Source organism: Rhinopithecus bieti, unplaced genomic scaffold (genome assembly GCF_001698545.2).
Source record: "Rhinopithecus bieti isolate Rb0 unplaced genomic scaffold, ASM169854v2 scaffold_74225, whole genome shotgun sequence".
Classification (NCBI taxonomy): domain Eukaryota; kingdom Metazoa; phylum Chordata; class Mammalia; order Primates; family Cercopithecidae; genus Rhinopithecus; species Rhinopithecus bieti.
Window position 1 is genome coordinate 501,677 of NW_016827667.1, and position 23,816 is coordinate 525,492.

Here is a 23,816-nt window from a genome sequence, read left to right on the forward strand (position 1 = left end):
AGCTGGGATTACAGCTGCATGCCACCGCCCCTAGCTAATTTTGTATTTTAGTAGAGATGGGATTTTACCCTGTTGGCCAGGCTGGTCTCAAACTCCTGACCTCAGGTGATCTGCCTGCCTGGGTCTCCCAAAGTGCTGGGATTACAGACATAAGCCACTGCGCCTGGCCAATTTTTGGATGTAGTAAGATTTAGACTGCTGTGAAACATCCAAACGGAGGGATCAAACAGGCAGATAGATACATGGATTAGGGATTCAGAGAAGTAGTCTGAACACAAGTTAAATTTGGTAGTGGTGCTCATCACTACCACTGAACCGTGCTGGACAGGGCCAGGGAGCCTTAGTAGAAGGAGCAGAGGCCTGAGCTGGGCATCAGGGTTCTAGTCTCAATTCTGCCACTAACCAACTTCTCTGAGTTGCAGTTTTGCCATCAGTAACACAGGGAGCTTGGCCTCCATCAGGGCTTCTTTAACCTTTTTTGAATTAAAATTCCCTCCTCTGGCTGGGTGTGGTAGCTCATGCCTATAATCTCAACACTTCGGAGGCCAAGGCGGGAGGACTGCTTGAACCCAGGAGTTCAAGACCAACCTGGCCAACATAGTGGAACCCCATCTCTACAAAAATACAAAAATTAGCCGGGCATGGTGGTGTACACCTGTGGTCCCAGCTACTTTTGAGGCTGAGGTGGGAGGATTGCTTGAGGCCAGGAGAAGGAGTTTGCAGTGAGCCGTAATCATGCCATTGACTCCAGCATGGGTAACAGGGAGAGACCCTGACTCAAAAAAAAAAAAAAAAAAAAAAAAAAAAAAAATCCTCCTCTCCTCCAGAATAAAGACATAAGAAATATCACACATGATTTTCAGAGGTTCCTACACCCAGTTCCTGGAGCCTTTCTGTAGAGGCCAAATTGAGAACTCCTAGGCTATTTGGACAAGCAGTTTAGGAGTTCTTCCTTGTACACACTTGAAATGTTTGTGTATCCTCTAGGTTGCCCTGTGACAGCAACCTAGGTTGGCTATGACAGGTATTAAACCATGGTGAGGGACACCAGGGCGTAGGTCTCTCTTGCTTTCTACCAAAAAGTGTCTGTTGCCATGAAGCTAGCCAGTGTATCCAAAGTGCAAATGGAAATAAGTGCTAGAAGGAGAACTGGCTGCTATGAAAAAGAAAAATAGGTAAGGCCTCTTTGAGGGTGCCACTTACTTATGCTCCAAAATAGACTGTACGTATTAATATATACATTTGCTTTCTTAGAATGCCCTGCCTCCATCTCCACATGTCCAAACTCTACTCTTTCTTCAAGGCCCCAAATACCTTCTCTACTTCCTTTATCCCTTCTCTCAAACTAAAAGCAATCTCAGCCTACACTGAACATCCACAGCACTTTGTACCCCTCTTAAGGAACTTACCATGTCTCCCTTGTATGCACGAATCTTGCCTCTCCTACTGAAAGGCAGGAACAGCACCTGTTACGCTTTATAGAGAGGCTTCACACATATCCCTTATCTCGTCTGAGTTCGAACTGGATCCCAGTCACTATTGCCCAGCTCAGACCTTGGTCTCTTGCCTAGACACCAGCCCCACCTGACCCCCTAGTGGCAGCTCTTCCATTCCTCCCACCCCCACCCATTTTCATTATGCACACTAGAGTTGAATTTTCTTTTCTTTCCTTTTTTCTTTTCTCTTTTCTTTTTTAAGAGAGGCAGGGTCTCACCCTGTCATCCAGGCTGGAATGCAGTGGCAAAATCATAGCTCACTGCAACTTCCCAGGCTCAAGTGATCCTCCCACCTCAGCCTTCCATGTAGCGAGGACTACAGGCATGTAACACCCTGCCCAGCTTTTTTTTTTTGTTTTATATATCTATAGAGAGACAGAGTCTCACTATGTTTCCCAGGCTGGTCTCAAACTCCTGACCTCAAGCATTCCTTCCACCTTGGCCTCCTAAAGTGCTGGAATTGCAGGTGTGAGCCATCACATTCAGCTGAATACTTTCTTTAAAATCCAATTATGGGCAGGGCACAGTGGCTCACGCGTGCAATCCCAGCACTCTGGGAGACCAAGGCAGGAGGATCACTTGAGCCCAGGAGTTTGAGACCAGCCTGGGCAATACAGCTGGACCCCATCTCTGGGAAAAAAAAACACACACAAAACAAATTAGCCAGGCATGATGATGCACACCTGCAGTCCAGCTACATGGGAGGCTGAGGTGGGTTCACTTGAGCCCAGGAAGTCGAGGCTGCAGCGAGCTGTGATTATGCCACTGCATTCTAGCCTGAATGAGACAGAGATCTTTTCTCAAAAACTAGAATAAAAAAAAAGAAAATCTGATTATGTAACTTCTCTAATTAATAGAGAATGGCTTCCAACTGACTTCCTCAGGAGTTCTCAAGTTCAGGGTTAGAAATTCTAGATTTCAGTTGGGCACGGTAGCTCACGCCTGTAATCCCAGCACTTTGGGAGGCCAAGGCTGGTGGATCACTTGAGGTCAGGAGTTCAAGACCAGCCTGACCAACATGGTGAAACCCTGTCTCTGATAAAAACACAAAAATTAGCTGGGTGTGGTGGCACATGTGTAATCCCAGCTGCTCAGGAGGCTGAGGCAGGAGAATTCCTTGAACCTGGGAGGCAGAGGTTGCAGTGAGCCAAGACTGCACTCCAGCCTGGGCAACAGAGTGAGACTCCATCTCAAAAAAAAAAAAAAAAAAAACCCTCCAGATTTCCCACTCGGATCTTGGGTGAAATGTCTCAAATAATTTCTCACTAGTAATAAAGTATTAATTAAATAATTTGCAGGCAGGGCATGGTGGCTCACACCTGTAATCCCAGCACTTTGGGAGGTCGAGGTGGGAAGATCACGGAAAAAAAAAAAAAAATAGCCGGGCATGGTGGTGCCTGCCTATAGTCCCAGCTACTCGGGAGGCTGAGGCAGGAGAATCACTTGAACCTGGGAGGCAGAAGTTGCAATTAGCTGAGATCGCGCCACTGCACTCCAGCTCTGGGCGACAGAGCGAGACTCCGTCTCAAAAAATAATAATAAATAAAGAATTTAAAAAATAATAATTTGCAAATGTAGAGCACTTAGAATACAATCCAGGAAAAAAAAATACTGTCTAGGACATAGTAAGCATTATTCAGGTGTTAGGAATTATTAATCCTAAAATATTAACACATGAGAGGGGTGGAGCAGATGCTTTTGATGCTTCATAGACATCCCATGGCCACTTCGGATTTCAACTGCGGCTGCAGGGGACAGATCTGTGCAGGATGACAGCATCTCTCAGGGACCCCCGGGTCTCCCTGATTTTCTGCCCCAGAGCTTCCTCTTCTCAAAAGCTCACTCACCCCATGAGCAGGGCAGCCCAAAAGTACAGGGACAATAGTGGGCACTAATTTTCTTTTTTCCTTTTTTTTATTTTAATTTGAGATGGAGTCTCACTCTGTCACCCAGGCTGGAGTGCAGTGGCACAATCTTGGCTCACTGCAACCTCAGCCTCCCGGGTTCCAGCGATTCTCTTGCCTCAGCCTCCCGAGTAGCTGAGACTATTGGTGCGTGCCACCACGACTGGCTAATTTTTGTATTTTTAATAGAGACGGGGTTTCACCATATTGGCCAGGCTGGTCTCGAACTCCTGACCTCGTGATCCGCCCGCCTCGGCCTCCCAAAGTGCGGGGATTAGAAGTGTGAGCCACCGCACCCGGCCTAATGGGCACTAATTGTATTTCTTTCTTTTCTTTTTTCTTTTTCTTTTTTTTTTTTTTTGAGACAGAGTCTTGCTCTGCCGCCCAGGATGGAGTGCAGTGGCGCGATCTCGGCTCAGTTGGGCACTAATTTGCATTTGATGAACGCCTCTCCTTCCTATATTGTTAAAACTATCACCATGATCCGGGGGAGATAACAGAAATCCTAAATCCAGCTTGATCAGTGTTTCACTCCCTGGCATCTTTTATCAACACCTAAGGTAGCATGGAACTCTAGGCCGTCTGCCTTAACCTTCTGATCCTCCTGCTTTTAGCCCACTAACGAGCACATGCTGAGAAGGGCATCAGCGACCTGAAAAGAGTCAATGGGCTAGAGTGGAAAAGAAAATAGAGACAGCAGGGTCATCGGTCACACTGGCAAGGAGGCATGAAAAGGGAGTGAAGCGGCCTTGAGATCTGACTTTTCTTTCGCCCTAGGCTCTAAGTGGAGGAATTAAATCAGCCTGCAGAAGAGACTGAAATGACGCACCTCTTGTCACAGTCAAGGCAGAAGCGGAAACGGAGGCCGAGACTGCGCAAGCGCAGAGGAGGCTAGCGTTCCCTCGCAGCCTCACCCCGCGGCCTCTAGCAGACAGGGGCCACAGGGAGAGCACAGCTACCCGGCGCGAAGAGCCCTCTGTTCCCCGCTTACTCTTGAGGCCCTCGGACCGTCCAGGAAATGTCTGGGAGCCCGCTGCGGAGGGCATAGGGCCGACCCTCTCTCCCCGCCCAGGACCTGAATGAACCTGGAGAGCGGATACCAGCCGCGGCCGAGGCGCTAGGACACGAAGGGCCGCCAGACCTCTCAGGATCAGCCTTCCTCGCCACCATTCTCACCTCTTTGTCCGCTGCCTTCTCCTCAATGCCTAGCAGCGCGTACAGGTCCATCTGTAAGAGCTCCTTGGTCACTGCCATGGTTCTGGCCTGACGGATTCGTACTACAACTCCCAAGAGTCTAAGCGCGCGTGGGGACTGCCGGCTCCGCGTGGCGCCTAGCCCTCTGGGAATTGTGTTCTGAGTCAGGCTTGACTGACTCTGAGGGAGGCTGGCAGTCGTGAATGAACTACGACTCCCAGCAGCCCCCGTTGCCGCCGCTGCCGTAGGCTGGCTGCAGGGGAGCGTCCGGATTCCCCGCTCTAGGTCGCGGCCGGACAGTGCCAGTGGGCGTGTGGGGCGGGGCAGGGCGTGGCAGGGCAGGGAAGGGAAGGGCGGAGCTGGGGTGAGGGTACAAGGGGCCCAGGACTTGGCCGGCGTGACCTCAACTCTGCAGATCCTGCGGTGCTGGGAGCCACCATGGAGAGTAGGTGCTACGGCTGCGCTGTCAAGTTCACCCTCTTCAAGAAGGAGGCGAGTCTTCCCTCCCCGAAAGCTGCAGGGCCAGGGAGGAGAGGAAGGAAAAGCGCGGGACTTAACGTCCAAAACTTGGTCTTACGGCATCTTTCCAAGCTGTGTAGTTTTGATGAAGTCATTGATCCTCAGTTTCCATTTCTGTAAAATGGGACTAACATTCCCTCGCTTTCGGAGTTTATGTGACGGTCCACTGAAGTCCTTTAGGTTGAGAGTTCCCTATAAACTGTAAAGCGCGCTGCCGTCATTTTTGCAACGCTACTCTTTTCTGTCGGCCCAGTGTAGCATCTGGCGGTTTTTTTCTCTCCACCCTGCTCCTCCGAAGCGCGGTGTCCATCACACCAAGCCCGTTACTCTCTCTGCTCTGAACCTTCCCCATCCCGCAGCCCGCCCTTCTCCAGGTCGCTCGAGTTCGGTTACCACACTTCTTCCTGATTCAGGGGCACCATGGTGAAGGGTAGCTGTCCTGTCCTTATCACAGACCTGCCAGATTCCTCTGGTAAACTGCAGGCTCCCTCTGCCACAGCTGTGGCTGGGGATTCTGACCAAGAGATGATGGGAACCAGAGGGAGTAAATTAGTATCACATAGGAAGGCAGGACTGTGTAGCGTTTACCAACCTGGATTTTGGAGTCAGGGTTCAAATCTGAGCTCTGCTGTCTTACTGAGGGGGTGACCTTGGTTTGGATAAGTTATGTAACTTCTCTGTCCCTCTCGAAACAAGGATAATCACGGTTGGCATCAAGATTAAGTAAAATAATGTGTGTAAATTGTGAGGAATAAATCACATGATGAATGTTAAGTACTGGGTTTAGTGCCTGGTACATAGTAAGTGCTTAATAAATGGAGGCTATTGTTAGCCCATCCTGAGCCAAGCCTCCCTCCATCTCTGCAAGAGCAGAGGAGGCATGGGCTGTGCCCTGTCTCTGATTCTCCTTTGTGGAAGAGTCAGTGGCCTGAAATACTGGGTTTTATCTATCTGTCTTCTACACCCCTGGGTCAGGGAATTGAAGACAGGGTAGAAAGCATGGGAATTTTGTATAAACCTTCATTTGGCTTGAATAAGATGCTGGAAACCGAGGAATTGCTTTACTCTCCACCCCTAGGCCTTAGGGGCCCCACTCCTCTTCCTCCTCCCGGCAGCTGGCCATAACTTCAGTGACTTCTCTGTGTGTGTGCTTGGAGAGTCCCTGGGAGCAGCCTGCAGGGGCAGGTGAGAGGTAGATCTCCTGTTTCATGTTTCTTGTAGTATGGCTGTAAGAATTGTGGCAAGGCCTTCTGTTCAGGCTGCCTAAGCTTCAGTGCAGCAGTGCCTCGGACTGGGAACACCCAACAGAAAGTCTGCAAGCAATGCCACGAGGTCCTGACCAGGTGAGAGGCAGGCATGGGTGAAAGTTCAGTCAAGTATGGCAGTGGGCATCTGGCCAGCCCTCACAGCTTTGTACTCTGTGTGGCGAGAGTCAGCCAAGGAAGTGTTTGGAGTGGGGGGCACTACCTGGTGGGATGGCAGGACTTATAACACTAGATTTCTTCTCTGTAGAGGATCTTCTGCCAATGCCTCCAAGTGGTCACCACCTCAGAACTATAAGAAGTAAGTGCTGAAGAGAAAAAGACAAAGAGGGTTGGGGAAAGGCTACGGGAGCCATAGGGAAAGACCCTCCCGGAATCTTCTAGATGAAATGAGCACAGAATCAGGAGAATGCTCTCCTCTCCAGCTCCTGACTGCCCTCTTGGGCTTGTAAAGCAGCTCTTCAGCCCTCTCTCCAGGACAGGCACTAGGTATAGTTTGTCCTTTCAGCTGGACCCTCTGGCTGGTCAGCCAGGTTGGGCTGCAGGGTGGCATGAGTGAGGGGCACAGCAGATTGCCCACTGGAGGCCTCCCTAGGTGCCCAGAAATGATTCGATTTGAATGGGAAACAGTGAGTTGGTGCCTTCACTCTTCCCCTCTGCCTTCTTCAAGAGCCTCTATCTCATATCCTGCCAGGCGTGTGGCAGCCTTGGAAGCCAAGCAGAAGCCCAGCACTTCCCAGAGCCAGGGACTGACCCGACAAGACCAGATGATTGCTGAGCGCCTAGCACGACTCCGCCAGGAGAACAAGCCCAGTGAGCGGGGGCAGATGGGGTTGCCTAGAGGACACAGTCCAGGGCTTCTGGGACTGAGATGCCTCTGGCCCTTACAAGGCTCCCTCTGTGCCAATTGCAGAGTTAGTCCCCTCACAGGAAGAGATAGAGGCACGACTGGCTGCGCTAAAGGGTGAACGTCAGGGTTCCATCCCTTCCACCCGGGAAATGGAGGCACGACTTGCAGCGTTGCAGGGCAGAGTTCTACCTTCTCAAACCCCTCAGCCGGTGAGTATTATGGCTTAGGAGAGAAGCGGGAGTGCTAGGGGGAGGACCCAGCAGACGCCCAGACACAGGTATTGGGGTGGTACAAAAGTAATTGCAGTTTTTGTCATTACTTTTAATTGCAAAAACCTCAGTTACTTTTGCACCAACCTTTGTATTTTATGTACTTTGCAGGAGTTGGCAAAGCCTCCCACCCCTACCTCCTGATCCTCAGGCCTGCTACCAGACCCGGGGACCAGGGACAAACATCACAATTGGGTAGGGCAGGAAAAAGTGGCCCCTCAGTCCTGTTGGGGACTGCCAGACCTACTTGATTATGTGGGCCGTGGATCCTTCTCCTTTCCCTGGGCTTTGAGAACTCCTTAGCATCCATCCCTGACCTAGATTGCTTCTGGGCTACCCCTGCTCTCCACTGAGGTTTCCTCATCTGGGCAGGCACATCACACACCAGACAACAGGACCCAAGCCCAGCAGACACAGGATCTGCTAACGCAGCTGGCAGCTGAGGTGGCTATCGAAAGCTGGAAAGGAGGAGGCCCAGGTAACCCCTCCACTTGGCTCCCTAGGAATCTGCCCCATCTCTTTCCCCAGACTGGAGAGGCTCTGCTGTCCACCCTCTGGGAGATGAATGTAAATCAGAGAGTGATCAACATTATGAGAGTTACCATTCATTGAGTGCTTACTCCAAAGGGAGCCAGTGTAAGTCTAGTGTTTAAGTGCACGGACTTTAGAATCAGACAGTGATTCCCAGTTCTACCACGTATTAGCTGTGTGATGCTGGACAAGTTACTTGACCTAAGTCTCACTTTCCTCATGTGTAAAATGAAGATATGTATGGAAAAACCTACCTCAGGGAAATCACAAGGAGTAAATGAGATAATCCAATAAGTGCTTGGGATGGTATCTGACTCATAGTGAGTACTCAGTGAATATTCTCTGCAATCATGATATTGATAAGGAGGAAGAAGCTATTTAGTAGCACCAGCCACATCTCAATGCTCGGTAGCCACATGGGCTTCATGGCTGCCATCTTGGGCAGCACAGATATAGAACATGATGTGGAATGTTTCCATCATCATAGAACATTCTGTTGGACAGTGCTGTTTGAAGGCTTCAGAGCAGTGTTTTTCAACAAAGGATGATTTTGCCCCGCAGGCTACTTATGGCAACATTTAGAGACTTTTTGGTTGTCACAACTCAGGATATTACTGGCACCTAGAGGATAGAAGCCAGGGATGCTACTAAATCTACTGTGTCACAGGACAGCACATCACAATGAAGAATTACCCAGTCCAAAGTGTCAAGAGAACTAAGATTGAGAAATCCTGCTTTAGAGGCATAATCTCATTGAATAGCCTCAATAATCTTAGGAGGCCAGGTGTGGTGGCTCATGCCTGTAATCCTAAACACTTAAGGAGGCAGAGGCAGGAAGGAGGATAGCTTGAACCCGGGAGTTTAAGACTTGCCAGGGCAACATAGCAAGACCCTGTTTAAAAAAAAAAAAAAAAATCTTATAAGGTATATACTATTCTTTTTCATAAATGAGGAAACAGGCCTAGTGAGCTTGAGGAACTTGACCAAGGTCACACAGACATTAAGCTGCAGAGATGAGACTTAAACCTAAGCTGTGATTTTAAACCTCTTGCTCTGAAACACTAAACTGAAGGTGACTGTGTCAGAGCCACACCTAATCTGGTAAAATTCTTCCTGCCCAGTGATAGATAAGCTCTTGGCTTCATTGCCCTCTCTGTGCTGATTCCAGGAAATGCTAATTCCTGCCCTAAAAGGCAAAGAGACTGACTGAACCTTGGCCTCATCATGTCTTGTTCCTTTAGGGCGGTGATTCTCAAACCATAGGACACCCACCCTCAGGACAGAATGTTAAAATACCAGGTAGATGGGGATGGATGTGGTTGGAAAAGACATGGCTAAGATTACTAGTTTTTTACAATTGGGAAAATGGAGGAATACTGATTTTATTTGTAATAGAAACCATAGGCGCTAGTGCTGAGCAAAAAGCTGATGATCTGTGATAGAAAGGGTTGAGAAAGGCCAGGCGTGATGACTCACGCCTGTAATCCCAGCACTTTGGGAGGCCGAGGCGGGTGGATCACAAGGTCAGGAGTTGGAGACCAACATGTTGAAACCCTGTCTTTACTAAAATTACAAAAATTAGCCAGGCATGGGGGCACGTGCCTGTAATCCCAGCTACTCAGGAGGCTGAGGCAGGAGAATGGCATAAACCTGGGAGGCGGAGGTTGCAGTGAGCTGAGATCGCACCACTGCACTCCAGCCTCAGTGACAGAGCGAGACTCCGTCTCAAAAAAAAAAGAAAGAAAATTATTTAAGAGAAAGAAAGTGTTGAGAAATGGGCTCATTGGCTTCTAAGGAGAGATCTTGGGATGTCTCTGCCTCTCTGATGGCATTGCCCCTTCCAGCTGCCTCTCTCCAGAATGACCTCAACCAGGGTGGCCCAGGGAGCACTAATTCCAAGAAGCAGGCCAGCTGGTCCTTGGAGGAGGAGAAGAGCAGACTGCTGGCTGAGGCAGCACTTGAGTTGCGGGAGGAGAACACGAGGCAGGAACGGATTCTGGCCCTGGCCAAGCGACTGGCCGTACTGCGGGGACAGGACCCCGAGAGAGGTGAGGCTGGGGAGCAGCTGCTCACTGGTGTCCCTTGATCAAGGCCTCCCTGGCAGGGCTGAGTCAGGTGCTGGGGGTATTTGTGCCCAGAGATCTGCTGAGCCCAGCCCAGAGCCACAAGGAAGGTGGTAGAGCAAAGCAGTGGGTGAGGAGGAGTCGGGCAGCCATGAGGGCAGGGGACCTTCAGTCCATTAAGGGGCTGAGGTTTCCACTCCTGCCTCCAACCTAGCCCTCAGGCCTGCTTCAGTGATGGCAGGGCTGGGGCAGGCAGGGACAGGTTTGATCAGGGTAGCTGAAGAGGCTTCTCAGCTCTGAAATAAGTGCCCCTGGGAACCGAACCAGTTCTGGGAGGCAGGAGGGCAGCCACTCATGTGAAATCTCTCACCCTCACTCCCCCTTTCCCTGTTCCCGTCTCCCTCTTCAAGTGACCCTCCAGGACTATCGCCTCCCAGACAGTGATGATGACGAGGATGAGGAGACAGCCATCCAGAGAGTCCTGCAGCAGGTGGGCCTGGCTTACTCACCTGCCACCCCTTGTCCCATCTCTGCCTCATTGCCCCACCTCCACTGTGGTTGGACAGTAACTGTGAAGCTCCTTCAGGGACAAGAGGAATAGAGGAAGTAAGGTACCCAGTGGGGTGTGGGAGCCTCATTGGGAGTTCTCACTGGGCCCCCACTGTCCCTGTGACCCAGACCCGCCCACTGGTCCCTGGAGATAGGGTATCAGCAGCCACAAGTAAAGAAAAAGATGAGTTTGAGAAGCTAAGTCCACAGCACACAGAAATAGTGGGAGATGGAGGGCCTGGGCCTGGAGCAGGGAGTGGTACCTCTTCACCCTGTCTGCAGCTCACTGAAGAAGCTGCCCTGGATGAGGCAAGTGGCTTTAACATCCCTGCAGAGCAGGCTTCTCGACCCCGGACCCAACCCCGAAGGACAGAGCCTGAGGTGAGAAAAGCCCCAGGTGCAGACCCCCAGGCCGCCCACAGCCTTGCTTCCTGCCTGGCTGACTGCTCCTGCAGTGGCTCCCACACCTCACTGGGTACCTTACTTCCTCTATTCCTCTCTGGTCCCTGAAGGCCCAGGATGTGGACCCCAGGCCTGAGGCTGAGGAAGAGGAGCTCCCCTGGTGCTGCATCTGCAACGAGGATGCCACCCTACGCTGCGCTGGCTGCGACGGGGACCTCTTCTGTGCCCGCTGCTTCCGGTGGGTGCAGGTGGAATGTTCTGTGGGAGGGCTCAAAGGCTGCCTGGATCCCTGACTTGTATCCCTTTGTTCCACAGAGAGGGCCATGATGCGTTTGAGCTTAAAGAGCACCAGACATCTGCCTACTCCCCTCCACGTGCAGGCCGAGAGCACTGAGGACACCCTGGTTCTCCCGGAAGGGCAGTCCCACAGGCAGTGGCACCCATTTCTGGGCCCAGCCACAGGATGTCTGATGGGAGAGCTTGTCTGGCTCTACTGATGATGGATAGGCCCCTTCCTGAGCTTTGGTGTCCCTGGAATGAGGAAAGATTCTCTATTCGAGAAGATGACTGGGAGGGCCGAGGGAAGAAGTCGGGGCCCTCCTATTAGAAGCCCAGACTGGAAGTGAGAGGCATGATGGGGAGAGACCAGACTGAATCTACGGGTGAGCCCTGTAACCTGGCTCTGGGGCACAGGGCCCTCCCTTGGCACTTAGTGGATCTAATAAAGTATGTTGATTCATTGGGCCTAGCATCTCATTTCTGCAACCCTGTGAGCCTGGGCCCTGTGAGCGGTGGCAGGAACAGAGCAGGCTGTAAGCACAGTTGTGGGGAATGGGGGAAAAGGTTGAGCCATCCTATGAAATTCTCCAGGCAGGAGCAACCCTACCCATCCTGGTGGCGTCACATGAAGTAAACATGCGCATTCATTCAATTGAACTGTGCTCCAGCTCTGGGCAGCCCCACTTAGCCACCAGGCCCCACCATCTTGGATTTCTCAGCCTCTCCACTGCTCACACAATGCATGCTAGAACAATGCACACACACCCTGCTTCCTGCCATACTGGCAAAGGACCCCACCTCCTAGGGCTCCTGTACCAACCTGCCTGCCATTCAGTCTCAGTATCTCTCTTCCAGTGATGCGCCCTAACCGGACCCCTGACCTCTCGGCATGTACCCTTTACATGCCTCTGCTATTTCTCTTCCTGCCCCTGGCTGGAACCAACTCACTAAGGAGCCCTCGGACTGAGGTCTACCTCCTACATCATTTGTGGTTGGAGGACCCTTTTCTGAGGCTCTCAGATCCAGCTAGGTTTTTCCTGTTACTTCCTCTCTAGGATTTGAAACTAGTGTTTGCCATTGGCGTCCCTCTTGTTGATTATGCCAAGAGGCTGTGTACCTTAGGCAGATAATGTCTGCTAGGCCCCTTGGCCTTGCTAGATTGTGATCTCTCTGAAGTGGAGCTGTGACCCTTGTCTTTGAATTCTCGAGTCCTTTGGATGGATGGATGGATGGATGGATGGATGGATGGATGGATGGAGGGTTGTGTGGGCACAGCCTAGTGACTTAGGTTGTGGCCTTCCTGTGTATCACTTCATCCTCTCCCTCCCCTGTCCCTCAGCACAGACATGTTCCACACTCCATTGAGCTGGGGCTCCTAAAGGTTTTATCCACTTGGCTGCCAAGGAAGGCATTAGACAACAGCCAGCTTTCTCCCAGAGAGCCCAGCTGACAGAAACTAGTTGTGACCGCACAGACAGTAGGAGTATACAAATGTCCCTCCTTGTTCACATTTCTGGTTTGTGTCCCTAGGAGCTATTTCCCTCTTAGCCAGGATCTGGAGTTTCAGGGCAGGCCCGGCAGTGCTGAGGCTGCTAAAGATGGTCTTTCAGGCTTATTTCTGAGGCCGGCTGAGTCTCCGGAGTTTCTTGAGTTGACTGAGCAGCTCAGAGATAAAAGCCTGAGGGAGAAACAGGAGTGAGACCAAGGCTTGGGGTCACAATTCACCTCTCACCCTGTCTTCCCTAATCTTCCCCTACCCCTAACTCCCCAGAGAAGGAGAAGACCCACAGTCAAGCCTTCCCTTCAAATACTCCTCTTCATTAGCTGCCTCCCACATTGGGCCTCCTCTTACCCCAGACCAGCAGAACGTCCCTTACCTCTGTGGGGCGAGGGCAGTTCCCAAGAATGGCCTAGATAGGGGAGAACACAGAGAGGGCCCCAAGTCACAGCACTTTCCCACAAGTCCCCACCAATCTCCCAAGAATACTCCCCTCTGGGTTGGTTCTCTCCACTCCACCAAAGGAGGCAGAACCTGGGAGTCTGGGTTCCCTCTGACCCAAGGCCAGCTTCTAGCCCCCATCCTACCTCCAGCTGAGTCTTCTGCTCCTCTGTGGATAGATCCATGAGAGCCTCCAGGTCAATTTCAGGCTCAGAAGGGGTTGCTTGATCCTATTTGGAAATCACATGGGTCTCAGAGGGGCCTGACCAGCTGGTGCTGGAATGAAGGTTACTGTCAGGGACTCAACCCACCTCTCTCCATTTTCCCATGGTTAGACTTTCTCCTCACTCCTAACACCCATTCAGTTTTCCATTCAACAGTAATTTACTAAACATGTACTATATTTTGGCTGGGTGCGAAGGCTCACACCTGTAATCTCAGCACTTCGGGAGGCCGAGGCAGGCAGATCACCTGAGGTCAAGAGTTCAAGACCAGCCTGGCCAACATGGTGAAACCCCATCTCTACTAAAAATACAAAAATTAACCAGGCATGGTGGTAGATGCCTGTAATCCCAGCTACTTGGAAGGCTGAGGCGGGAGAATCACTTGAACCCGGAACCTGGGAGGCAGAGGTTGCAGTGAGCTGAGACTGTGCCACTATACTCCATCCTGGGTGACAGATGGAGACTTCATCGCAAAAAAATATAAAATAAAATAATTTAAAATTAAAGACATCTGATAAGGGACTATTACCCAAAAAATACAAAGAATTACTGACCAGGCATGGTGACTCACACCTGTAATCCCAGCACTTTGGGAGACTGAGGTGGGTGGATTATTTGAGATCAGGAGTTCGAGACCAGCCTGGCCAACTTGGTGAAACCCTGTCTCTACTAAAAATGCAAAAAGTAGCTAGGCCTGGTGGCACATGCCTGTAATCCCAGCTATTTGAGAGGCTGAGGCTGGAGAATGGCTTCAACCAGGAGGTGGAGGTTGCAGTGAGTGGAGATCGTGCCACTGTACTCCAGCCTGCCTGGGCGAGACTCTGTCTCAAAACAAAACAAAAACTGGCTATGGTGGCTCATGCCTGTAATCTCAGCACTTTGGGAGGCCAAGGCGGGTGTATCATTTGAGGTCAGGAGTTCGAGACCAGCCTGGCCAACATGGTGAAACCCCGTCTCTACTGAATATACAAAAATTAGCTGGGTGTGGTTGCGCACACCCGTAATCCCAGCTACTCCAGGAGCTGAGGCAGGAGAATTGATTGAACCCGGGAGGCAGAGGTTGCAAAGAGTGGAGCGCACCACTGCACTCCAGCCTGGGTGACAGAGCAAGAGTGTCTCAAAAAAAAAAAAATTAAATTACAAGAAGAAGATGAACAACGCAATTAAAAAATGGACAAAAGATAAGAACAGACATCCCACTAAAGAAGATATATAGATGGAAAGTGAGTGTATAAAAAGATGCTCAACATCATGTGTCATTAGGGAATTGCAAATTAAAACATTCATTCATTCATGTCATTCACTGCTGGTGGGAACGCAAAATGGTATGGCTACTTTGGAAGACAGTTTGGTGGTTTCTCACAAAAATAAACTTTTTTTTTTTGAGACAAAGTATTGCTCTGTCATCCAGGCTGGAGTGCAGTGGTGTGATCAAGGCTTATTGCAGCCTTGACCTCGCAAGCTCAAGGGATCCTCCCACCTCAGCCTCCCAAGTAGCTGGGACCACAGGTGTACACCACCCCACCCAGCTAATTTTTTATTTTTCGTAGAGACAGAAGTCTCAATATGTTGTCCAGGCTGGTCTCAAACTCCTGGTCTCAAGTGATCCTCCCGCCTCTGCCTCCCAAAGCACTGTAATCCCAGGCGTGAGCCACCATGCCCAGCCCTAAACACACTCTTACCATGCTATCCATTAATTCACTCCCTTGGTATTTACCCGAATGAGATGAAAACACATTCACACAAAAACCTGCACATAGATGACCGGGTGCAGTGGCTCACTCCTGTGATCCCAGCACTTTGGGAGGCCGAGGCGGGTGGATCACGAGGTCAGGAGATCGAGACCATCCTGGCTAAAATCCTGTGAAACCCTGTCTCTACTAAAAATACAATAAATTAGCTGGGCGTGGTGGCGGGCGCCTGTAGTCCCAGCTACCTGGGAGGCTGAGGCAGGAGAATGGCGTGAAGCTGGGACACGGAGCTTGCAGTGAGCCAAGATCGCACCACTGCACTCTAGCCTGGGCGACAGAGCAAGACTCTGTCTCACAAAAATAAATAAATAAATAAACAAATAATAAAACCTGCACACAGATGATCTATAACAGCTTTATTCATACTTGCCAAACGTGGTAGCAACTAAGATAGTCTTCAGTAGGTGAATGGATAAACCAACTGGTATGTCCAGAGAATGGAATATTATTCAGTGCAAAAATGAAATGAGCTATCAAGCCATGAAAAGTCACGGAGGAATCTAAAGTGCATATGACAGTTAAATAAGCCAGTTTGAAGCCAGTCACAGTAGCATGCACCTGTATAGTCCCAAGGAGTCTAGCCTGGGCAAAAAAGTGAGAGACACTGTCTCTAAAAAAAAAAAAAAAAAAAATGAAGAAGCCAACCTACATACTCTATGATCCCAACAATAAGACCTGCTGGAAAAAGTCAAAGTATGGCAATAGTAAAAAGATCAGTGATTGCCACAGGGGAAAGAGGGAGGAGGGACAAGTAGAGCACAGGGGATTCTTAGCACAGTGAAACTCTTCTGTATGACACTATAACGGTGGATACATGTCATGCACAGTTGTCCAAAACCATAGAATATACACCAAGAGTGAAGCCTAATTTAAACCATGGACTTTGGTCCATAATGATGTGTCAATGTAAATTCATTGATTGTAACAAATAATGTATAACCTTGCTGCTGGGTGAAGGATAGTGGGGGAAGCTATACATATGTGGGGGCAGGGAGATATGGGAAATATCTGTGCTTTATGCTCAATTTGTCTGTGAACCTAAAACTGCTCTAAAAGATAGGTCTATTAAAAAAGGGACGTGAGCTCAAATATAATAAAATTCATATTTTACTGCTTCAACAAGGACATTCTGTTATCTTTTCATTTACCCATTTTACAGATGAAGGGGACTTTCTCTTTTTTTTTTTTTTTTTTGAGAGAGTCTCGCTCTGTCGCCCAGGCCGGAGTGCAGTGATGCGATCTCGGCTCACTGCAAGCTCTGCTTCCCAGGTTCAGGCCATTCTCCTGCCTCAGCCTCCCGAGTAGCTGGGACTACAGGCACCCGCCACTATGCCCAGCTAATTTTTTTTGTATTTTTAGTAGAGACAGGGTTTCACCGTGTTAGCCAGGATGGTCTCAATCTCCGGACCTCGTGATCCGCCCGCCTCGGCCTCCCAAAGTGCTGGGATTACAGGCGTGAGCCACTGCGCCCGGCTGAAGAGGACTTTCTTAAGTGAAAACGATGTGGTGGTGAAGAACATGACTACTAGTACAGTTTAGTGCCACTTTCTTGATTCATGTTAAGGGCCACTGTTGCTTTTGCATTATCAGCACAAATATCAACATACTGGAAAAGGCAAACAAAATCTTAGCATTGGCCAGTAGCGGTGGCTCACGCTTGTAAGTAATCCCAACACTTTGGGAGGCTGAGGCAGACGGATCACTTGAGGTCAGGAGTTTGAAACCAGCCTGGCCAACTTGGTGAAACCCCCGTCTCTACTAAAAATACAAAAATTAGCCAGGTGTGGTGCCATGCGCCTATAATCCCAGCTACTTGGGAGGCTGAGGCAGGAGAATGGCTTGAACTTGGGAAGTGGAGGTTGCAGTGAGCCAATATCGTGCCACTGCACTCCAGCCTGGGTGACAGAGCAAGATTCTGTTTCTCAAAAAAAACAAAAAAAACAAAAAAATTTACTGTTATTATGAAAATAATCACAGAACCTTTGAAAGAGTTCTTGGAAACCTCCATAGGTCACCAGACCACTTCAAGAACTGATATGTTATCCATTTTTCTGTTGAGATTTTCAGTTTTTTCTTACTGATTTAAGAACTCTTTATTTTTAACTTATTGAATTCAGATTAACTCTAGATTCCACATATGATGGAAATATCTATTATGCTGGAGGGGTGCTGTTGGGGAAATACATGTATGTATTTATATAGTTGAATCTAATGGTATTTTCCAGTGTGTATTGCTTTTTTTTTTTTTTTTTTTTTTTTTTTGAGATGGAGTTTTGTTCTTATTGCTCAGGCTGGAATGCAATGGCATGATCTCGGCTCACCACAACCTCCGCCTCCCGGGTTCAAGCAGTTCTCCTGCCTCAGCCTCCCGAGTAGCTGGGATTACAGGCATGTGCCACCACACCTGGCTAATTTTGTATTTTTAGTAGAGACTGGGTTTCTCCATGTTGGTCAGGCTGGTCTTGAACTCCCAGCTTCAGGTGATCTGCCCACCTCGGCCTTCCAAAGTGCTGGGATTATAGGCATCAGACTCTGCCCAGAGCTTTTTTTTTTTTTTTCTTCCAGACAGGGGTCTCTCGCTCTGTCATCCAAGCTGGAGTGTAGTGGTGCGATCACGGTTTACTGCAGCTTCAACTTCCTGGGCTCCAGCAATCCTCCCACCTCAGCTTCCTGAGTAGCTAGGACCAGAGACGTGCACCAACACACCCAGCTGATTTTTATATTTGTGGTAGAAATGGGGTTTCACCATGTTGCCCAGGCTGGTCTTTAACTCCTGAGCTCAAGCAATCCACCCACCTCGGCCACCCAAAGTGCTGGGATTACAGGCATGAACCACCCTGCGCGGCCACTACTATTTTTTTTTTGTTTTTTTAATGCTTAACAAGTTTTTCCCATACTGTCTTGGACACATATTTTATATTCACGTTTACAGTTTTTCACTGCTTTGAGAATTTCATTTTTTTTAAATTTAATTTTTTTTTTTTTTTTTTGAGACGGAGTCTCGCTCTTGTCACCCAAGCTGGAATGTGCACTGGCAGATCTCAGCTCACTGCAAGCTCCGTCTCCCCGGGTTCACGCCATTCTCCTGCTCAGCCTCCGAGTAGCTGCGGACTACAGGCACCCGCCACTTTTGCCCGGCTAGTATTTTTGTAGTTTTTAGTAGAGACGCAGTTTCACCATGTTAGCCAGGATGGTCTCGATCTCTGACCTTGTGAGTCGCCCTGCCTTGTCCTCCCAAAGTGCTGGGATTACAGGCTTTGAGCACGCACCCGGCCCGTTTTTTTTTTTTTTTTTTTTTTTTTTTTTTAGGCAGAGTCTTACTCTGTTGCCCAGGCTGGAGGGCAGTGGCACAATCTCAGGTCACTGCAACAGCAGCATCCCTGGTTCAAGTGATTCTCAATGCCTCAGTCTCCTGAGTAGCTGAGACGAGAGGAGCCCGCCACCGGGCCTGGCTAATTTTTGTATTTTTATTTATTTTATTTTATTTATTTATTCATTTATTATTTTTTTTGAGACAGAGTCTTGCTCTGTTGCCCAGGCTGGAGTGCAGTGGTGTGATCTCAACTCACTGCAACGTCTGCCTCCCGGGTTCAAGTGACATTCCTGTCTCAGCCTCCCGAGTAGCTGGGATTAGAGGCGCCCGCCACCATGGCCAGCTAATTTTTGTATTTTTAGTGGAGACAGGGTTTCACCATTGTTAGCCAGCCTGGTCTCCATCTCCCGACCTCGTGATCCGCCCGCCTCGGCCTCCCAAAGTGCTGGGATAACAAGTGTGAGCCACTGCACCCGGCCATAATTTTTTTTTTTTTTTTTTTTGAGATGGAGTCTTGCTCTGTCGCCCAGGCTGGAATGCAGTGGCTCCATCTCGGCTCACTGCAACCTCCACCTCCCGGGTTCAAGCGATTCTCCTGCCTCAGCCTCCCAAATAGCTGGGATTACAGGCGTCTGCCACCAGGATGGCTAATTTTTATATTTGTAGTCGAGACAGGGTTTCACCATGTTGAGCAGGCTGGTCTTGAACTCCTGACCTCAAGTGATCTGCCCGCCTCAGCCTCCCGAAGTGCTGGGATTACAGGTGTGAGCCACCACACCTGACAGAGAATTTCACCCTTTGCATTTGATTAAATCCTTTGGAATTTATTTGACATATGTACCCAGTGCCTATTCTTTACCTGGCATTGTGAACTTGGGAACTTCAGTGAGTAAAACAAAGATGCTGCCTCAAAGAGGTGGTGCAGTCAAGGAGACATAATAAAAATAGACATTATAAGTAATTAAATTATATAGGCCGGGTGCAGTGGCTCACGCCTGTAATCCCAGCACTTTGGGAGGCGGAGGTGAATGGATCACGAGGTCGGGAGATTGAGACCATCCTGGCTAACATGGTGAAACCCCATCTCTACTAAAAATACAAAAAATTAGCCAGACGTGGTGGCGGCGGGTGCCTGTAGTCCCAGCTACTGCGGAGGCTGAGGCAGGAGAATTGCTTGAACTTGGGAGGCGGAGGTTGCAGTGAGCTGAGATCACTCCGTTGCACTCCAGCCTGGGTGACAGAGGGAGACTCCATCTCAAAAAAAAAAAAAAAAAAAGTGCAAATTTAATGCTATGTCAATTATACTTCAATAAAGTTGCTTGTATAAAAAAAGAAGAAGAAGAAGAAAAAAGAGAGAAGAAAAAAATAAATCAAAGAAAAAGAAAAAGAAACCTCACCTACCTTCTCACTGCTCCCATTGCCAGGGGATAACCACCTTAACAATTCTGGTCCTTCCATACCTTTTTAAAAATAATGCCTAAATTAGCCCTTTCACCTTAAGATCTAGATTTTCCCCTTTGCTTCCTTGACATCTAGGTCATCTTACTCAGCATTTATTTATTTATTTTTATTCATATTTTTTTGATTTGAGGTGTCACGGTGTCACTCTGTCACCCAGGCTGGAGTGTATTGGTGCGATCATAGCTCACTGCAGCCTCAAGCTCCTTGGGCTCAAGAAAACCTCCTGATTCAGCCTCCTGAGTAGCTGTGACTACTGGCATGCTCCACCACACCTGGCAAATTTTTGTATTTCTTTGTAGAGACAGGGCCAGGCCTGGCCTCTGCCTTGTTATTGAGTGCATCCTGTGTACTAAGCATCATGATGAGTGCTGGGGCATACAGCGAGACAGAGAGGAGGACCCTGGCCTTGAAAAGCCTATAGTTTATTGAGAGATACAGACAAGTGAAACGGTAGTTACCATACAGGGTGAGCCCAGGCACAGTGGCTCATGCCTGTAATCCTAGCATTTTGGGAGGCTGAGGCGGGCAGATCACTTGAGGTCAGGAATTCGAAACCAGCCTTGCCAATATGGTGAAACCCCCTCTCTACTAAAAATACAAAAAAATTAGCTGGGCGTGGTGGCAGGCACTTTTAATCCCAGCTACTGGAGAGGCTGAGGCTGGAGAATCGCTTGAACTCGGGAGGCTGAGATTGCAGTGAGCCAAGGTCGCACCACTGCACTCCAATAGAGACTCTGTCTCAAAACAAAACAAAAAACCAAAACAAGACAAAAAACAATACAGGGTGATAGGTACCCTGATGAGATACTACGGCAGCACATGGGAGGGGAGCTTAACCAAGGCTGGGGTTCAGGAAGGCTTCCTAGGCAATGAGCTCTCCTCTGAGACCTGAAGGCTGAGTGAATCAGATATTTATGCTTCTGATCACGATGAAGTTTATTCTCACAATTTGAGTCACTAGAAAACTAGACAAAATATATGAACAATATTTTCAGACATTGGATGACAGGTAACTCAGGGCTGTAATCCCAGAGACGAAGGACACAAAAGAGGTAAACTCCCATTGCCCCAGATTTCTTCCTGGAGGCAACTTTCAAATCACAGAGCAGAGAGATCCCAAATAGAGCACAGTGGTCTTGCTAAATTGATATGACAGATCAGAGTTTAACAGGGGTGAGATGGCTGGAAGTTACTGGACAAAGTTCTGGGAATGAAGGAGGTATGCAGAAAGAGACCTCCAGCAATCTGCATAAAGGTTCTCTTGAATCTTTGTTGAACTCTTTTTTTTTTTTTTTAAGACGGAGTCTTGCTCTGTGGCCCAGGCTGGAGTGCAGTGGCCGGATCTCAGCTCACTGCAAGCTCCGCCTCCCAGGTTTACGCCATTCTCCTGCCTCAGCCTCCTGAGTAGCTGGGACTACAGGCGCTCGCCACCTCGCCCAGCTAGTTTTTTGTATTTTTTTAGTAGAGGCGGCGTTTCACCGGGTTAGCCAGGATGGTCTTGATCTCCTGACCTCGTGATCCGCCCGTCTCGGCCTCCCAAAGTGCTGGGATTACAGGCTTGAGCCACCGTGTTGAACTCTTAAGATGTATATTCATACAGTAAAATTTTCACAAGACCAGATACCATGAGTCACTGAAGGCACAGAGGGAAACAGTTCCGAGACCCCACACAGGACTTGGAGACAAAGCTGAGTTCCAACCAGAGTGGACAGTTGTTCTTGATCATGCAGGAGTTCAGTACAGACCTCAAAAGGGTGGTGCTCACTGGGCATGGTGGCTCCTGCCTATAATCCTAGCACTTCAGAAGGCTGACACGGGAGGATCACTTGAGCTCAGGAGTTTGAGACCAGCCTGGGCAGCATAGTGAGACCCCATCTCTACAAAAAAAAGTTTAAAAATTATCCAGGTGTGGTGGCATGCTCCTGTAGTCCCAGATCTGAGGGAGGCTAAGGCAAGAGGATCACTTGAGCCTGGGAGGCTGAGGTTACAGGGAGCCCTGATTACATCACTGCACTCCAGCATGGGCAACAGAACAAGATTCTGTCTCAAAAAATAATGATAATAATAATAATAATAACAAAGGTCAGGCATTACTAGAGGGTTAAATTACTCTCCAGATTAAAGGTTACTCTAGACTAACCCTAGCAAAGCTTAAAAGCAAGCTCAGACAGATCAAGCTGAACCATAAGTAACTTAACCACCTACTAGAACAAAGCCAAACTAAAAATTCAGTCACTCAACATAAAATGTGCAATGTCCAGTTTCTAATAAAAAATTAATAGTTGTGCTAAGAAGCAGGAAAATGTGACCTATGACCAAGAGGGAAATTAGTCAATAAAAGCAGACCAAGCTCCTTCTGCCCCTTAACGATCTTGCTGCTCTCCCTCTCACTCTGGACTTAAAATTTTTTTTTTTTTGAGATGTAGTCTCGCTCTGTCGCCCAGGCTGGAGTGCAGTGGCACGATCTCAGCTTACTGTAACCTCTGCCTCCCAGGTTCAAGCAATTCTCCTGCCTCAGCCACCCAAGTAGCTGGGATTATAGGTGTGTGCCACCATGCCTGGCTAGTTTTTGTATTTTTAGTAGAGATGGGGTTTTACCATGTTGGCCAGGCTGGTCTCTAACTCCTGACCTCAGGTAATCCACCCACCTCAGCCTCCCAAAGTGTTGGGATTACAGGTGTGGCCTGGATTAAAAAACTTAAAAAGCAGACCCAGAAATGACATAAATGATAGAATTAGCAGACATGGAAAACATGAACACAGTAATGAGAGATACGGAAGATAAAAGAAAGAATCAGGCCAGGTGCAGTGGCTCACGCCTATAATCGCAGCACTTTGGGAGGCTGAGATGGGTGGCTCACTTGAGGTCAGGAGTTTGAGAATTTGAGACCAGCCTGGCCAACATGGTGAAATCCCGTCTCCACTAAAAATATAAAAATTTAGCCAGGTGTTGTAGCATGCACCTGTAATCCCAGTTACTCGGGAAGCTGAGGCAGCAGAACGGCTTGAACCTGGGAGGTGGAGGTTGCAGTGAGCCAAGATCATGCCACTGCCCTCCAGCCTGGGTGACAGAGCAAGACTCTGTCTCTAAATACAATAAAAATAAAAATAAATAAATAAATAAAAGAACCAGCTGGGCACAGTGGCTCATGCATTAATTTCAGCACTTTGGTGGGGGCTAAGACAGGAGAGTGCTTGAGGCCAGAAGTTTGAGACCAGCCTGGGCAACATAGCAAGAACTCTTCTCCATTTAAAAAAAAAAAATTAAGAAAAAAGAATCAGGCCGGGTGCCGTGGCTCACACCTGTAATTCTAGCACTTTGGGAGGCCAAGGTGGGGATCACCTGAAGTCAGGGGTTCGAGATCAGCCTGGCTAACATGGTGAAACCCCATTTCTACTAAAAATACAAAAATTAGCCAGACATGGTGTCCATGTCTGTAATCCCAGCTACTCAGGAGGCTAAGGCAGGAGAATTGCTTGAACCAGGGAGGCAGAGGTTGCAGTGAGCTGAGATCGCGCCTTTTGCACTCCAGCCTCAGTGACAGAGTGAGAGTCTGTCTCAAAACAAACAAACAAACAAAAAAAACAAACGGAGCACCTAGAGAAGAAAAACTGCACATTTTAAATGTAAACTTTACTGAATAGAATTAACAGCATGTTTAACACTGTGTGAAAAAAAAAAAAGGTCAGTTGAAGATATAGCAAATGAAATGAGCCAAAAGGAAGCACAGATTAAAAAAAAAACCTGGACCGGGCGCGGTGGCTCAAGCCTGTAATCCCAGCACTTTGGGAGGCCGAGACGGGGGGATC

At 48.8% G+C, this 23,816-nt stretch overlaps 3 protein-coding genes across 4 annotated transcripts in view; 1 reads left to right on the forward strand and 2 right to left on the reverse strand.

Moving 5' to 3' along the window:
• The window catches only part of DNAJC17 (DnaJ heat shock protein family (Hsp40) member C17), a 44,467-nt gene extending 39,787 nt beyond the window's left edge, over nt 1-4,680 (reverse strand). Inside the window, exon 1 of the mRNA XM_017864031.1 lies at nt 4,577-4,680. Within this exon, the coding sequence (XP_017719520.1) occupies nt 4,577-4,654 (78 nt within the window). The 5' untranslated portion in view covers nt 4,655-4,680. The remainder of the gene's footprint in view (nt 1-4,576) is intronic.
• On the forward strand, nt 4,266-11,783 carry ZFYVE19 (zinc finger FYVE-type containing 19). Its single transcript, XM_017864030.1, has 11 exons — nt 4,266-5,086; nt 6,335-6,456; nt 6,626-6,676; nt 7,070-7,188; nt 7,289-7,434; nt 7,867-7,972; nt 9,870-10,073; nt 10,499-10,578; nt 10,920-11,018; nt 11,150-11,277; nt 11,355-11,783. Exons 1-11 carry the CDS (start codon nt 5,033-5,035, stop codon nt 11,431-11,433), a joined length of 1,188 nt encoding a protein of 395 aa, XP_017719519.1. The 5' UTR covers nt 4,266-5,032; the 3' UTR covers nt 11,434-11,783.
• PPP1R14D (protein phosphatase 1 regulatory inhibitor subunit 14D) overlaps nt 11,488-23,816 on the reverse strand; it is a 27,065-nt gene continuing 14,736 nt past the window's right edge. The window contains exons 2-5 of one of the 2 annotated variants that reach the window (XM_017864034.1): nt 14,480-14,597; nt 13,404-13,487; nt 13,196-13,228; nt 11,488-12,996 (exon numbers count right to left, since the gene is read on the reverse strand). In XM_017864034.1, the coding sequence (XP_017719523.1) occupies nt 12,882-12,996; nt 13,196-13,228; nt 13,404-13,487; nt 14,480-14,597 (350 nt within the window). In that variant the 3' untranslated portion in view covers nt 11,488-12,881. The remainder of the gene's footprint in view (nt 12,997-13,195; nt 13,229-13,403; nt 13,488-14,479; nt 14,598-23,816) is intronic. The other variant, XM_017864033.1, reaches the window with a different exon arrangement.

Coding starts and splice junctions, on each gene's coding strand:
- ZFYVE19 (XM_017864030.1), top strand. CDS start 5,033: ATGGAGAGTAGGTGCTACGGCTGCGCTGTCAAGTTCACCCTCTTCAAG. Junction 6,677..7,069: donor CCACCTCAGAACTATAAGAA/GTAAGTGCTGAA, acceptor ATATCCTGCCAG/GCGTGTGGCAGCCTTGGAAG. Junction 10,074..10,498: donor GGGACAGGACCCCGAGAGAG/GTGAGGCTGGGG, acceptor TCCCTCTTCAAG/TGACCCTCCAGGACTATCGC.